At 38.8% G+C, this 16,847-nt stretch overlaps 1 protein-coding gene and 1 pseudogene across 1 annotated transcript; both read right to left on the bottom strand.

The window, feature by feature from the left end:
• LOC143123348 (uncharacterized) overlaps positions 1-16,847 on the bottom strand; it is a 685,973-nt pseudogene that overhangs the window by 627,351 nt on the left and 41,775 nt on the right.
• On the bottom strand, positions 7,126-8,580 carry LOC143109469 (B-cell receptor CD22-like). Its single transcript, XM_076272550.1, has 4 exons — positions 8,229-8,580; positions 7,747-8,010; positions 7,596-7,646; positions 7,126-7,283 (listed from the first exon to the last, which is right to left on the bottom strand). Exons 1-4 carry the CDS (start codon positions 8,497-8,499, stop codon positions 7,126-7,128), a joined length of 744 nt encoding a protein of 247 aa, XP_076128665.1. The 5' UTR covers positions 8,500-8,580.

The raw sequence follows: 16,847 nt of genomic DNA, 5'->3' as shown, positions 1-16,847 counted from the left end.
TCCTTAAAGCATTGTGCACCTTGGCACCGATATGAGTGCAACCACCCTGTTTTCTGCATTTGATTACCTTAGATTCCTTTGTTTCCAATACAACCGTATTATCGTTTTCGGGTCAAATGGCATTTTAAATGGGAGTCGTAGGGGCACTAGCCTACTATTTTGATGCATGAATCAAAATCATCATGTATCAAAATAGTTCTGCCCCTACGACTCCCATTCAAAATGGCATTTGACCCAGAAACGACAATACAGTCAAGCTTAATGGTGGCGCTTCTGACTTAATTATGCTTTCAAATGAAAGTTTGACTCAGGTACATTCACAAAAAGACCATAGGTTGCATTTTGGCTTGAGTTATGCTTTAAGAGTAATGGGACAAGGTCCTGGATGAAGAATATTTACCTTTACTGCTGATTATTTGAGGCGTTCAGACATCTCGGTTTCAAAACTGTCCAGGAACACCTGTAAAAACATAGTTAGGCTACAGATTAAAACTAGGTAAATTACAAACACTACCATGAACTTGAATGCTCTGTCAAACACAAATAATTTAAAAAATCTAAATCTATCGCCTAAACCAAGGCATAATATCAATCATGTAGCCTAAGCTTCATAGCACTAACTTAGAACACCAGGTTTGTCCTGTAAACTCATTTTAAAAGACGTCTCCACGATTAAAGAAAAAAACAGCTACAATGTCATTAGCATGCCTAATGAGTGTGAAGTGTGACTAGCCTAGTACCATCCTCCTTTCTGTGAGTTAACTTAGCCTACACCACACATAATACTAAAGAACATTGGTGAACTTTAGGCAAACGTTGCTTAATAAAGAACACACTTTCTTCCATCATAGTTTGTCTTACGTTAGTGCTAGCCAACGCTTGTCAATAATCCCACAAACACAAAGCAGGCTAATGTAGTTTTCTTCTTGATAGGGATCTGGGTCGACGTTTATGATTTTAACGTTTGCTAAATTAGCTAACGTGATCTGGCATTGCTAGCTTGTACTAGCAAGGATAAAAACAAAATCTTGAAAGATTGCTAAGCCATCAATTTAACTTCTCCAAAGACTACCGAAGGTCATAAAGAGTAAGCTACATCAGAATCATTTAACAATATGCTTTGGGACTCACCTGATACTTTAGATCCAACTGGCTTCAGCCCTTGTTATCTCATATGATGAGTCCTTCTGGCTCTGTAGGACCAACGTCTCTGGCATGACTAGAATTTATGGTATCTTTAATTTGGACAAACCTGTAACCTTATACGGACCGTAAACGTATGCATTTTCTGGTCTCTACAGTCCATCTGTCTTGCAAATAAAGTTACAAGCATAGACTGTATAAAATAACGTTAACCCTTAGAACCCTAAGCTGTTTTTAGGGCATTTTCACTACCTTTATTCATAAGGATTTATTCTGGTCATTGTAAGTGCCACACACATATATTATATATTGTTTTTTTCAGGAGAGTTTAGGCTATTCAGATCTGCCATCATTTCATGTATTAATACTAGCATTGATTTTATTTTGATTTTTAAAGAATTAAAATATAAAAAGTGTATTATAAAAATTCTTATATTTCGACATGTATCTCACCACTGCAAGCTCACAGCTCTACATGCATTTCATGTGTGTGTAGGGCAGACTGTCCTGAATCGGGCAATATAATTGCCATGTTGGAGGGATACTCTGGGGCTGAGCAATTTACAGAAATATTTGCTGTGTGATTTACGGAAATAAATGCCATTTTTTATTTAGTGATGAAAAATGACCTTTCTGCGCTCCATATCTGTGACACGAACTGATCTGACCTGACTTGACCCGAGGTTGCGTGTTAGCCTGCATGCCTGTGTGTATGCAGTCATAATAATTCTCAAGTCTTTACTGCATTGCCATGAACAAAGTAAAGGCAAAAAAGGTGTTTATTTGTTGAACAAATTGGGATGCAATGTGAGCCTTGAATTGGATGCCATGCAGGAATTTGCTAGGATCTCAAAACCGGAATATGAACATGCTTTGCCATAGAGAAACACATGATAGCATTGGATTATAAACATGCTTTGCCACAAGAACAGACACAAACATGGGGTAAGTCCAGCTATATGAAGTTATTATTTTGCTGTCACTTCGTCTGTTTTATAACCCAGAAGGATGTACTTGGTACCAAATGATAGCTCTGAGTCTCCTCTTTCATCTGACATGCGTGGCATATCTATGCGATCACGGGTCCGCGAGTAATTCAAACGAGAGTAATGAGTGTGCAGCGTTGGTTTGTGTACATGACGTTATTATTTTGCAGTCACTTCGTCTGGTTTTATAAGCCAGAAGGATCGATAAACATGGTACCAATGGATAGCCCTGTGCCCCCTCTTTCATCTGATATGCTTGCCATATCGATGTGATCACGGGTTCGCGAGTAATTCAAACTAGAGTAATGTGTGTGCAGGTGAATGCAGAGAAGTATAGACTGTAAATATGATGCAATTTGATTTAATTTCATGATTTTTTTTAATTTTCATACTTGATCGTACAGACAAGTGTGTAGTCTCGTTGGAAAGCCCCACTTCTGCTCTGTCGTGCAATAAAGGTTTCGCTGCGATGAACCGTTCCGGAGCAATGTAACAGAGAAGAAAGGGTGTGTTTTTTGACGCACTTTGCGTCAATCGGGTTCTAAGGGTTAATGTTTGCTCACACCACGTTATGCTGGAAAGCTGCACAGATCCGCCCACTCCATTTCAAATTCAAACAGCCATGTTATTTGTCAACTGGACTGCCTATACATTTAACCCTTAGAACCCTAAGCTGTTTTTAGGGCATTTTCACTACCTTTATTCATAAGGATTTATTCTGGTCATTGTAAGTGCCACACACATATATTATATATTGTTTTTTTCAGGAGAGTCTAGGCTATTCAGATATGTCATCATTTCATGTATTAATACTAGCATTGATTTTATTTTGATTTTTAAAGAATTAAAATATAAAAAATGTATTATAAAAATTCTTATATTTCGACATGTATCTCACCACAGCAAGCTCACAGCTCTACATGCATTTCATGTGTGTGTAGGGCAGACTGTCCTGAATCGGGCAATATAATTGCCATGTTGGAGGGATACTCTGGGGCTGAGCAATTTACAGAAATATTTGCTATGTGATTTACGGAAATAAATACCATTTTTTATTTAGTGATGAAAAATGACCTTTCTGCGCTCCATATCTGTGACACGAACTGATCTGACCTGACTTGACCCGAGGTTGTGTGTTAGACTGCATGCCTGTGTGTATGCAGTCATAATAATTCTCAACTCTTTACTGCATTGCCATGAACAAAGTAAAGGCAAAAAAGGTGTTTATTTGTTGAATAAATTGGGATGCAATGTGAGCCTTGAATTGGATGCCATGCAGGAATTTGCTAGGATCTCAAAACCGGAATATGAACATGCTTTGCCATAGAGAAACACATAATAGCATTGGATTATAAACATGCTTTGCCACAAGAACAGACAAAAACGTGGGGTAAGTCCAGCTATATGAAGTTATTATTTTGCTGTCACTTCGTCTGTTTTATAACCCAGAAGGATGTACTTGGTATCAAACGATAGCTCTGAGTCTCCTCTTTCATCTGACATGCGTGGCATATCTATGCGATCACGGGTCCGCGAGTAATTCAAACGAGAGTAATGAGTGTGCAGCGTTGGTTTGTGTACATGACGTTATTATTTTGCAGTCACTTCGTCTGGTTTTATAAGCCAGAAGGATCGATAAACATGGTACCAATGGATAGCCCTGTGCCCCCTCTTTCATCTATGCTTGCCATATCGATGCGATCACGGGTTCGCGAGTAATTCAAACTAGAGTAATGTGTGTGCAGGTGAACGCAGAGAAGTATAGACTGTAAATATGATGCAATTTGATTCGTTCCGGAGCAATGTAACAGAGAAGAAAGGGTGTGTTTTTTGACGCACTGCGTCAATCGGGTTCTAAGGGTTAACTGTGTTGCCTATAAATTTAACAAAATGCCACCTTCATCCTCTTACAACCTCTACTACATCACAAACGTATAGGCTACTACCTTACTAAGACACAAAATCAACAAAAGAAAAAATATTATTTGATGACCAAAACTGATAGATCAGTGTGTCTAGGCTAGGTTATTGCACATTGCCATCCATGCGGCTGACATAGGCTATCAGTCCTAAAAGCTACACACATTAGTATTGTATTAAAGGTGAGATGACTATGAAACTATACAAACAATGTATTAGGCCTACCAAAAAATATATACTTTCCATAAGTACACTATATTACAACTCTAAGTATTAGCAATTTAATACACTTAAACTAAATAAACTGCTTTACCATTTAAAATACACTAACAACAAAGTACACTTTTAAAAAGTACATTACAAAAACACTTTGAATATTGCACAATAAGTATATTTAATTTTAGTACACTGAAGTTGAACTTAATACTATGACTATGAAACTATACAAACAATGTATTAGGCCTACCAAAAATATATTCTTTCCATAAGTACACTATATTACAACTCTAAGTATTAGCAATTTAATACACTTAAACTAAATAAACTTCTTTACCATTTAAAATACACTAACAACAAAGTACACTTTTGAAAAGTACATTACAAAAACATATATATAATATTGCACAATAAGTATATTTAATTTGAGTACACTGACGTTGAACTTAATAACATCTACTTTGAAGTATACTTTCTAATAGTACACATTAAACATACTTTACATAAAGTACAAAAAGTGTAAGCATACTTGCTTTATACTTCATGTACTTTAATCATATTTCTAACACACTAAAGTATACTACTTTTTTACCTGGGATTATGCTCAATATTACAATGATATCACATAGTTTTTTTTCAACATTAAACCTAAGCACATAGGCATGCATGCAACAAAATAAGATATTTAACAAATATGATATTTAACCCTTAGAACCCGATTGACGCAAAGTGCGTCAAAAAACACACCCTTTCTTCTCTGTTACATTGCTCCGGAACGGTTCATCGCAGCGAGATGAAACCTTTATTGCACGACAGAGCAGAAGTGGGGCTTTCCAACGAGACTACACACTTGTCTGTACGATCAAGTATGAAAAAAAAAAAAAAATCATGAAATTAAATCAAATTGCATCATATTTACAGTCTATACTTCTCTGCATTCACCTGCACACACATTACTCTAGTTTGAATTACTCGCGAACCCGTGATCGCATCCATATGGCAAGCATATCAGATGAAAGAGGGGGCACAGGGCTATCCATTGGTACCATGTTTATCGATCCTTCTGGCTTATAAAATCAGACGAAGTGACTGCAAAATAATAACGTCATGTACACAAACCTGCACACTCATTACTCTCGTTTGAATTACTCGCGGACCCGTGATCGCATAGATATGCCACACATGTCAGATGAAAGAGGAGACTCAGAGCTATCATTTGATACCAAGTACATCCTTCTGGGTTATAAAACAGACGAAGTGACAGCAAAATAATAACTTCATATAGCTGGACTTACCCCACGTTTTTGTCTGTTCTTGTGGCAAAGCATGTTTATAATCCAATGCTATCATGTGTTTCTCTATGGCAAAGCATGTTCATATTCCGGTTTTGAGATCCTAGCAAATTCCTGCATGGCATCCAATTCAAGGCTCACATTGCATCCCAATTTGTTCAACAAATAAACACCTTTTTTGCCTTTACTTTGTTCATGGCAATGCAGTAAAGAGTTGAGAATTATTATGACTGCATACACACAGGCACGCAGGCTAACACGCAACCTCGGGTCAAGTCAGGTCAGATCAGTTCGTGTCACAGATATGGAGCGCAGAAAGGTCATTTTTCATCACTAAATAAAAAATGGCATTTATTTCCGTAAATCACACAGCAAATATTTCTGTAAATTGCTCAGCCCCAGAGTATACCTCCAACATGGCAATTATATTGCCCGATTCAGGACAGTCTGCCCTACACACACATGAAATGCATGTAGAGCTGTGAGCTTGCAGTGGTGAGATACATGTCGAAATATAAGAATTTTTATAATACACTTTTTATATTTTAATTCTTTAAAAATCTAAATAAAATCAATGCTAGTATTAATACATGAAATGATGGCAGATCTGAATAGCCTAAACTCTCCTGAAACTCTCCTGTGGCACTTACAATGACCAGAATAAATCCTTATGAATAAAGGTAGTGAAAATGCCCTAAAAACAGCTTAGGGTTCTAAGGGTTAATATAGAGATAATCTACAGGAAATCAAATAGTTAAAATACACACAGTTCTACTCTTATATGCTTTACAACAACTGAAAAACTAAAAACTACACATAAATGTTTTCAAGTCCAATAAGCAAAACATTATTAAAGATGCACTCCAACCATTGATTAACCTCTAAAAAATAATCTTAACTCCTAAAAGATAAATTTCAGCTATTAAAAAAAAGATACCATGCAAGTGACATGCAAGCATAGAAGGAAATAGAAGTAGAGCAAATCAGATAGAGGAAATGGTCGTCAGTGGGGTTGGATGGCTGCATATTCACTGGTGATCACTTCTCAGAGCTGGATTGTATCTGTTGGTCTGCAAAGTGATGGTGGTGTAGTCAGGGCAGGCTGGAGGGGCACCCCTGGGATGCCAGATGGCGCCGATGTGCTCTCTGGAGGTGTAGCGGGCCTGACTTCGAAACACCAAAGAGGGATGGTGCCCACCTGATGATCCCTCACCCCACTGAGATCTCACTGCGCAACCATTTGGGATATTAACACCTTATTTACAGTATTATAGATAACCTTCCATCTTCAGATGTCAATACAGACCAAATTATATTGCAGAGACTGTCTACAATGTCTATAAATTGTATGTTATTAATGTGTCATAAAGCAGCACTGCCAAAAATACAGCATGCACAGTATGATGTACAATGCACAGTAATGTTAATGTTAAGAGTAAATTAGTATTGGTTTTATTTATTTGCAATCAAATGGACTTTTCTAAAATGTACAGTAAATTAAATTTGACATATTTATGTTGGGGTATAAGTGTAAGCATTAATTTGGCTTCACCACATGTACAACTGCATCAAGTTGGATTGTGAAATGGATTCAGATTCTGATAAACTTCATCTGTTTCAGGGATGTAGGGGTTCAGGTTCTGATAAACGACATCAGGTTCAGGAATGTAAGGGTCAAGGCTCTGACAGAGGGAACTCATCTGGGTAGCATCATCCTCTCCAACATCTGGATGATACACATTATCTTCTGCATCCTATATTAAAATGACAGTTCAGTATAGCATTTTATTATTACCTTTCACAATATTGATCCAACTGTTCCAATGAACAGTTAGCTTGTTTACCTTGTTATCTTCTCTTTGTGTGTTTCCACGTGTCTTGTTTAGACTATGAGAACAGACAAGAAAAGAAGATATTTGAATTTCCCCTTAGGGATCAATAAAGTATCTATCTATCTATCTATCTATCTATCTATCTATCTACCTATCTATCTATATATAGATCTATCTTATTTCACTTTCTTGAGCGATTCACCCACCAGAGCCGAAGGAAAGCACAGTCACAATGTACATCAGAGTTGTGTTGCTTTCTGTAAGGAATGACACAAATAAGAAAAACATGGTCAGAGAAAAATAAGAAACAAAATGGGATTGAGAGGACAAAAGAGAAGTGAAGAGTGAACCTGATACCTCCAGCTGTGATTGTTACAGCAGTAGAGTTCTCAGCTCCATATTTATTCCTGGCCTCACAGTAGTCCTGTCCTCCATCCTCAGAGCTGATGTTAGTGATGCTGTACTGCTGTCCTGATCCTACTGGAGTGGACTCATCCACCTTAAACCAGGTGTAGTTCTCCACTGGTGGGTTGGCATCACTGCTGCAGGTCAGAGTTACTGTGCTTCCCTCAGCTATTTCACCCAAAGGATTGACTTCGATTTGTATGTTCTTAGGAGGATCTAAAGCATGCCAGAAACAGAAAACATAAACAAGGTCATAGATTCATCATAAACATTTAGATCTGAGGTGTGTTCAAATTCACAAACATAAGTGAGTGTTTGCAAACCGTTTTCCGAACATTCATTAACAGTTGAGGAGATAGTTCTCCGCCAACATGTTGGACAGAGAGTAACACTATGAAATCTTTTCACAAATGATCATGCTTCTTCATACTCACACATGATACTGAGGTTTTCAGGTAGAGATGGGAGACCCTCCTGTCCTCTAACAGCACAGGTGTAGCTGCCCTCATCTTCATAACTGACTGGGTGGAGCTGCAGCTGGTTGTTGATGATCTGCTTCTTCTCTACAGGACGTCCATCTTTACTCCAGATGAATGAAGTGCTGTCAGTTAGATTGCAGGTGGTGCTGCAGGTGAGAGTGACGTTGTCTCCCTCCTTCACTCTCCTTGGAACCACCAGCTCCAAAACTATGAGACATGAACGCATTTCAGGGTAATCTGCAAATCCTCAGTTAAACATGGGACACATATTGACGTTTTAATCTTGATACGAATTCACGTCAATGATAATAATAATAGTAACTAGATGTACCGCAGAGTGGTACAAAATATGACCACCGCCCAGTCCAGCACATTTTTTCCACAAAAATAAATCACGCTGAAAGGCCTATATGATTCTAACTGTCTCACTAAATTGCATTAGCCACACTCAATTCTCACTGGTATCTGCTAGACAACAAGTACCAAAACATAATTAGTTCATAGATTCCACATGTAAAATTCATTTTATACAACCCCACCCCCATCTTGCCTGTTCATAATTCTGAGAAATTCTTGAATTGTGTGCATGTGTGCGTGTACACGTTCATGTTTATGTGTGTGGGTGTGTGTGTGTGTGTGTGTGTGTGTGCTTGTGTGTTTGCCTATATGTGTTTGTGCATGTGCATGCATACATACATATGTCTACTGTGTGAGTATGTGTCATACGTATGATTACTGTGAATGTATGTGTGTGCGTGTGTATCTGTTTATGCACATGTGTGCACATGAAATGGGTTAACATGACCCCTGGAGGCAAACATACGGAAAAAATTGGTCATCCTAGGCCCTACGGTTCTCAAGATATTCACAGAAAACTGTGTCTGCCCTACCCTCCTTTCGGGGGGTCCAGTACAGCGGGGGGGCTACAGACCAAAACGAAAAATGATGGTTCCATGCTATCCATGTGGAGTTACATGCCCACCAAGTTTCGTGTACCCCGGTCTTTCAGTGTCCCGGGAATCCTTGTTGGTGTACGGTCACTAAATGTACACATAAATTATTTTATTGTAAGGCCCCCCATGAACAAAAGTTCACAAAACTTGGCATGCATTCGGAGGGTGTCATAATGATCCTACACTTTCAATTTCGTGCAATTTTGACCATGTCAGCCAGAGATATTGTGATGAAAACACCTAATTTTTTGCTTTTTAATTTTTAACTAGGTGGGGCTATACATGAAATAAGTGGTAATGGGATGGGTTGACATGGCCCCTTGAGATCAACATACAAAAAAAAGGTGGACCTCCTAGGCCCTACGGTTCTCGAGATATTCACAGAAAACTGTCTCCGGCCACCTACAGGCCAGTTGGTGTATAGTTATGGTTATGGTTATGGATTTAGCAGACGCCTTTGTCCAAAGCGACATATAAATACAAAACAACATAATAATATTTAAAAATGAACAGGGAACAGATTAAAATCTAGGTCAAATATAGTAAGGAGAATAGTTGTAGTACACAATAATATCAATTCAATCAATAGCCTAATAAAAAAAGCAATGTAAAAAAGGGGAAAGGCAATAATAAAACAATAATGTCAATTCAATCAATAATATAAACACAATAACATGCTAAGACTACATTAAGGAGAATATCAATAATAAACAATAATGTCAAATTAATTAACAGCCCAATTAAAATAAAACAACATTATATAAACCATAACACATAAGCGCTTAAACAACTAAGTATATGTTGAATAGGAATGTCTTTAGACCCCTCTTAAACGACCCAAAACTACCACAGGAACGGAGAGCACTGGGCAGTTCATTCCACCAACATGGAACCACTGAAGAAAAGAGTCTGGAATTAGACCCAGTTTTTATGACTGGTCGACACAACATACGCTCACCAGAAGACCGCAGTGGGCGGTTGGGGATGTAAGGCTTGATTATTGAATTAAAATAACTAGGAGCAGATCTAGTTAGTGTCCTATAGGCCAAAGTGAGAGATTTAAATTTAATTCTGGCTACTATAGGGAGCCAATGGAGAGTAACTAGGAGAGGAGTTACATGTGTCCTCTTTGGCTGATTGAAGACCAGGCGTGCTCCAGCATTTTGAATCAGCTGTAATGATCTTGTTACACAAGCGGGTAAGCCAGCTAATAGTGAATTACAATAGTCCAGCTTAGAGATGACCATGGTCTGAACAAGAAGTTGTGTGGAATCTTGTGTCAGATAAGGTCTGATCTTCCTAATGTTGTAAAGCATAAACCGGCATGATTTTGCAATAGAAGCTATATGCTCAGAGAAGTTAAGTCGGTCATCAATTACAACGCCCAAGTTTCGTGCCGATCTAGTTGGGGTCAGTGAAGTTGAGTCAAGCTGGATGTTAATCTGTTGGGGAATAGCTGTTTTAGCTGGAAACACCAAAAACTCTGTTTTTGAGAGATTAAGCTGAAGGTGCCGATCTTTCATCCAGGCTGAAATATCCTTAAGGCATGCAGAAATCCGGTGGGAAACACTAGAGTCATCAGGTGGGAAAGACAGGTAAAGTTGAGTGTCGTCTGCATAACAGTGATAGTCAAATCCATGGGAGCGAATGGTATCACCTAAGGAAGTGGTGTAAATAGAGAAAAGCAAGGGTCCTAATACTGATCCCTGAGGCACACCTGTGGTGAGGGCATGAGACTTAGATACCTGTCCCTGCCAAGACACGTTGAAAGAACGCCCTTTAAGGTAAGATTCAAACCAGTCAAGAGCTTTTCCAGAAATTCCCAGTTCAGATAGTATAGATAGGAGAATGTCATGGTTAACAGTATCAAAGGCTGCAGATAAATCTAGTAGAATTAATACTGATGACTGTATAGTAACATAAATGAATCTATTGTGTGGCCCCCCATGAACGGAATTCCACGAAACTTGGCGTGCATTCAGAGGGTGTCATACTGATCCTACACTTCCAATTTCGTGCAGTTTTGACTATGTTAGGTCACAGATACCTGCGATTACAACACCTCATTTTTACTTTTTTGTGTTTAAGTAGGTGGCGCTATACATGAAATGAGTGGTTTTGGAATGGGTTGACATGGTCCCTTGAGATCAACATACAAAAAAAAATGGTCCTCCTAAACCTTACGATTCTCGAGATATTCACAGAAAACTGTGTCTGCCCTACCCTCCTTTCGGGGGGTGCAGTCCAGCGGGGGGGCTACAAAAACGATGGTTCCATACTATCCATATGGGGTTACATGCCCACCAAGTTTCGTGTACCCCGGTCTTTCAGTGTCCCGGGAATCATTGACAGAAATTTTGAACATGCGAAAAAGAAAAAAAAAAAATAAATAAAAAAATAAAAATTCTGACTAAACCTATATGACCGCCGCTTCGCTGCGCGGCGGTCATAATAATTTTGCTGTGGCATTGAACTTTGCCTTAAAAAGCTAAATATGTGTTAATTACAGTTCCCATTTCTGTAAGTTAATTAAAAAAAAGACTTGTACCTGTAACTGACAGTTTAATTGCTGTTTTCCCAATGTTTTCTTTCTCTTCATTTGTTGTCACCCTACAGTAATAGTCTTTCGTATCTGAATAATTCACTGAGTGTATATGTAGAGTACAGTGATGATCCCCACAGTTCACCTCCACTCTGTTTTTGTATTGAGACAGCTGAGCGATATCAGGAGCTCCACCGCGGAAGTGATTCATCCAGTAGGCATTCCGCACTGTCAGATTCGTAGGATACATGTAAGAGCAGGACAAGTCCACGGAAGTGCCGTTTAAAGCACAGATACTTTGCAGAGAGTAGGACACACTCCATTTTTCTCCAAAAACACCTTCAACACACATCAGATATGCATTTACATTGTGATGTTTAAACACATTGAAACACTGAAAGTGCCTGGGATATCATTTAACATGAGTAAAAGGAAAATATTATTGTTGACACATGAACAATGACATTTCGTAGAACTGAACAGAACTAGGAAGTGGAATTTGTCTCGGACACAATTTGTGTGAAAGTATTGAAATGTGTGCCTGTACCCCTTTTGTCAATTTACAATAAACTGGGTACACACTTAGTGCAAAGGTGGTACCCAATATGTTTTGAAAACTGTCGAAAATGGTGCCACAAAGTCACATAGAGTAATACCAGAGATTCCGAGTGTGTGTAGTAAATGTCAGAGACATCGTGGTCCATATATAAGCTACTGTATCATCAAAATCAGTTTGAAACCATTATGTCAAGTAATGAAAAGTATGTTGTATATAAAATTAGTATTTTATGTTGCATAATTATTCATAGGTAATGGATCATGGGTGGTAGTTCTTTACCTGTAATGATCAGAATGATGAGAGCAGTGTGCTTTGCGGCTTCAGTCATAACTCCTTGAGTGTCCTGCCACAAACCATGACACAGCTGTAAACATATTTTGAATTCCTGCAGTGGCTGAATTCATTGAGTTGAAACATACAGTAGTTTAACATACAATATAGTGAATCATAGATTTTCATTAATGTTCATATTTCCTTCTTCTTTCTTCAGTTTCTTTTCTTCTTCTTATGTACTGAGCATGTGCCAAGCATTCCTGAATGTTCAGCATTTGTTATAGTTATATTGAGCATGAGAGTAATTGACCATTTTGCAGTATTATTTCTGTACCTGAGATCAGCTGAGGTGATAATCAGAAATCGTCCTTCCTCCAGTTCTGTGGAAAGTCCTGGGCTTCTTTATGTTTCTTTATAAGCTTCAGTCTAATTTGGCAATGGCCTAGGTTACTCTCTCACTCTGTCTCTTCTCTGTGAGCTTCAGTCTAATTTGGCAATGGCCTAGGTTACTCTCTCACTCTCTGTCCTTCCCCCTTTCACTGTAATGTAGCCTGTGTGTTCGGTTAGTCACCTCCTTTCTCACTGATGTCACTCACCTCCCCTTTTGCCAAGATGAGATCTATTTTCAAATATATTTTTTCATATGTGTACTCTTCATATATGTTTTTTTTTTTAATAATGATTGTCTAACGATCAGTTCTTAACTCATGTTAATATGTTTTGTTTAGCTAATTATTCTTTAATGACACTGGTGCATCACTGTGTGCTTTCAGTGGTGTATGAAAAACTAGAGTAGAGAGCTGTGGTCAACACTTCTCACCACTGAGAATGCCATTCTTCACACAAGCACATGAACATGAGCATCAACACTGTGTATTACTGGTTTCTGATGCATTTAGACTGGCGCCTACACAACGGTTATTTCAACATGTCTGTACGTTAAGCGGTTAGAGTTGCATTCAGTAGAAGTAACAAGAATATGTGAATAAACATACAGAACACTAATAAAAACATAAAAAAGTAGAATGATACAAGTGGTATTCTAAGGACTTTCAAGCCACCCTGCATGAACATGACCTCTTGACAATTGTGTGATGAGACATTTGAAGTGTGAACAGCTTTCTCATGAGAGACAAGCGCTACCCAAAAATAACTCTTCCTCTGTGTCAAAGGCAGACACAGAGAAAGAGAGAGTCTGTGTGTGTGTGTGTGTGTGTGTGTGTGTGTGAAAGGGGGTAGCCATTAGCACTGCTTACAGATGAGGCTGAGTACCTGATTGGTGTTGTTCTATGATGATGATATAATGGTGGTTCCTCCTCAACTCTTACAGGCTTACAGTAGAACCTTCTAGCACTTTAACAGTAAAGTAGCACTATAACAGTAGAGACAGAAAACAGTGGACAATGACATCATTTTTATGTAATATTTCATTACAGCAACAGTAGTTGTAACAATTTGCAGAAATGTGACTAAGAATCTGACTTGTCCCATGAAATGAGAAATTAAATGTAAATGCGATACTCCAAAGTAAACACATGCAGGCCTGAGGGACATGGGGAGTTGTACAGGGTACGGAGGAGGCATTTAGGCCCATAGCACTATCAGAGGAGGCATTTAGGACCATAGCACTATCAGTAAGGAGATAGATGAGCTGTTTGACCTCTTACTGCACTCACAGCCTCCATCTAGTGGCCTGATAGATACACTGTCTAGTATTGGTTTGAGAACTCATCTCTGACTCATCTCTCTCTCTCTCTCTCTCTCTCTCTATCTTTCACTCATTTACTCTCTTTTTCTCTCACTCAAACACACACACACACACACACACACAAACACACACACCTTTCAGGTCTGTGTGTCGATAATCTCAACTCATAGATGGGTAGGACTCACACATACACAGGCAACCAACCAGCAGCCATCTCTTTTACCTCCATCAACAGAAACCAGATTACGTAAGTCAGAATAACTCACTCATGCCTTTCTCTTCATCAGGCATGTGAGTGAGTTATTAACCACTGAGCACTGTTTTACTAACCTCAAGCCCTCACCGCAGACCACTTACATAGCGAGGCAAGACATAGCTATAAATATGTTTACTTATCTTTTTTTTTTTCTTTTTCTCAGAGAGGTCGGAAGTGCTAACTAAGTGCAGGCAAGACTAAGAGAGAAAAAAACAGTTACTAGGGAAATAAAACATGACAAAAAAAAAGTCCCCAGAAATAATAAAAAATGAAATACACACGATGACGATTGTAAGTCTGAACTTGTAACTAAAATGTAAACTTTGCTGCAGTTGGGTTAAAAAAAATTTAATGACACCAGCACAAGGGACAGCCAAAGGTAAATACACAGAGAAGTGGTGGCTGAGAGAGAGAGAGAGAGAGAGAGAAAGACAGAGAGAGAGAGAGAGAGAGATTATGTGTGGCACTGGATAGTAGCATATTCAGTGTTGACTGCTCTTGCTGTTACCGTCCCTCTGGTGTGGTCAGGGCTGCTCGAGTGCCTGTTGAAGCTGACCGTGGAGTAGCCGCAGCCCTCCGAGGGTAACTGGGTGAGGGGATAAACACCCTCAGGCGAGGGTAACTGGGCAAGGGCATAAATACCCTCAGGTGAGCTGCTGCTGCTGCTAGTCTCTGCTGGGTTTGGGCGGCTGGTGTCCCTGATCTCCTCATAGACACGTTCTGCCTGCAGGGGTGAGACAAAGTAGATAGATAGATAGATAGATAGATAGATAGATAGATAGATACTTTATTGATCCTCAAGGGGAAATTCAAGGGTCTCTGTAGCATACAGACATAACACCCAACATGCACTTACAGCAGAAATGGTAAACATAAGTATAAGTATAAACATATAACTAAACTCCACTGTACAATAAAGACAGTAGAAGATAAGACAAATAAGAAAACTAACAAAACTAAATACTAAATACACTATATAAGTTAAATTAAGAAAGTCCAATGTGCTTGAGGGTGATCAAGCATAAGACGCTTGTAGTGACAGGGCCAGGACTGGTGAGGTGCTAAAAGGAGTGAGAGTCATGGTGAAGGTGCAAACAGTAGTCCAACCATAGTCCTTAGTTATGTTTGCCTGGCAAGGTGCTCAAGAGAGTGAGTGTCATGGTGAAGGTGCAAAAAGTAGTCCAACATTAGTCCAACAGTGCAACAGTGCAAGAGTAAGGTCTAGAGACCAGCATAAATAATATAGACAAATAGGAGAGCAAGTGTAATGTAGACAAGGTAAAATAAAAAAACTATTTCAGTGCAAGAACAGGTTGAGGTAATAGGGTTATAGCCATTCATTCATTCAGTATTGTATCAGAAGCCTGACCGCAGCCATTGATCATGTGTGCTAGCATAGCATGAAAAACAGCGTAGCAGTAAAACAGTAGTGAAAACATTAGGCTGTGTACAATAGTAAAACAGTAGTAAAACAGTAGTAAGCAGTAGTGGGCAGTCAGTACTCAAAAAACATGGACATGGAGAGGGTGGAGAGGCAGACAGACTAAGCAGAGAAGTTTATCTCTCCTCTTCCCTTTAGTGAGGCATTGAACAGTTCAATGGCCCTAGGAACAAATGACTTCCTCAGCCAGCACTTAATATTATTCAGTAGCATAGTAGTATTTATTGCTGGTAGTGTCTCCTCTACAATGCATATTAAATGTTAATCCTATTTGATGTAAATCACTGTGAAGTAAAGTGTCTGCTAACAATGTATAAGAAAAAAATGAATGTATAAAAATGCTTTACAATAATGCTGTATAACGTGTCATCAGTCAAATAGTTAATTCATAACCAGGGTTGGCTGAAAAAGGTGCACTAAGTTGTGTTTCTTTTACAATATGACGAGTTTGACGTCCACCTGATGTAGAGTTTTCCTCACCCCAGTGCCTCCCCTCCTACCATTGGGTTGTCCGTTTGGTGAAGAGATGGGCCCTGTGGAGCACCAATCACAGAGCCAGCCTCGTGAAATGCACCAATCAGAACTCATTTGCAGACAGGCCAACCTTTTATTCATATATTTATAATATTTTTTTTAAGTAGCATCTTGAGCCGAGAAAAAAAAAATCCTCACGTCGGCCTTTGTGCATCCAGCCAAAAACAGACATAGCCATGCATGCAAAATAAATTATGGAAAGAGACCCATGTAGAATACCTATCTAAATTTGATCCAATGTGCTCCTGAAAGTGCAAACTGAAAGTGCAAACTGAATCTTTTACAGTAGCTCTATAATGCTGGTAATC

Source organism: Alosa pseudoharengus, unplaced genomic scaffold (genome assembly GCF_046254945.1).
Source record: "Alosa pseudoharengus isolate Yale_2024_CS ecotype anadromous, Long Island Sound unplaced genomic scaffold, YU_APseudo_1.1 YU_APseudo_1.1_scf_1, whole genome shotgun sequence".
NCBI classification, from domain to species: Eukaryota; Metazoa; Chordata; class Actinopteri; order Clupeiformes; family Clupeidae; genus Alosa; species Alosa pseudoharengus.
This window is presented reverse-complemented; position numbering and strand designations above follow the sequence as displayed.

What these genes read in the sequence shown, in the direction of transcription:
- LOC143109469 (XM_076272550.1), bottom strand. Translation starts at nt 8,499, where the DNA reads ATGCGTTCATGTCTCATAGTTTTGGAGCTGGTGGTTCCAAGGAGAGTG. An exon ending in TGAAAACCTCAGTATCATGT is followed by an intron (nt 8,011 to 8,228) that starts GTGAGTATGAAG and finishes GGCATGCTTTAG; the next exon opens with ATCCTCCTAAGAACATACAA. An exon ending in TGTAACAATCACAGCTGGAG is followed by an intron (nt 7,647 to 7,746) that starts GTATCAGGTTCA and finishes CATTCCTTACAG; the next exon opens with AAAGCAACACAACTCTGATG.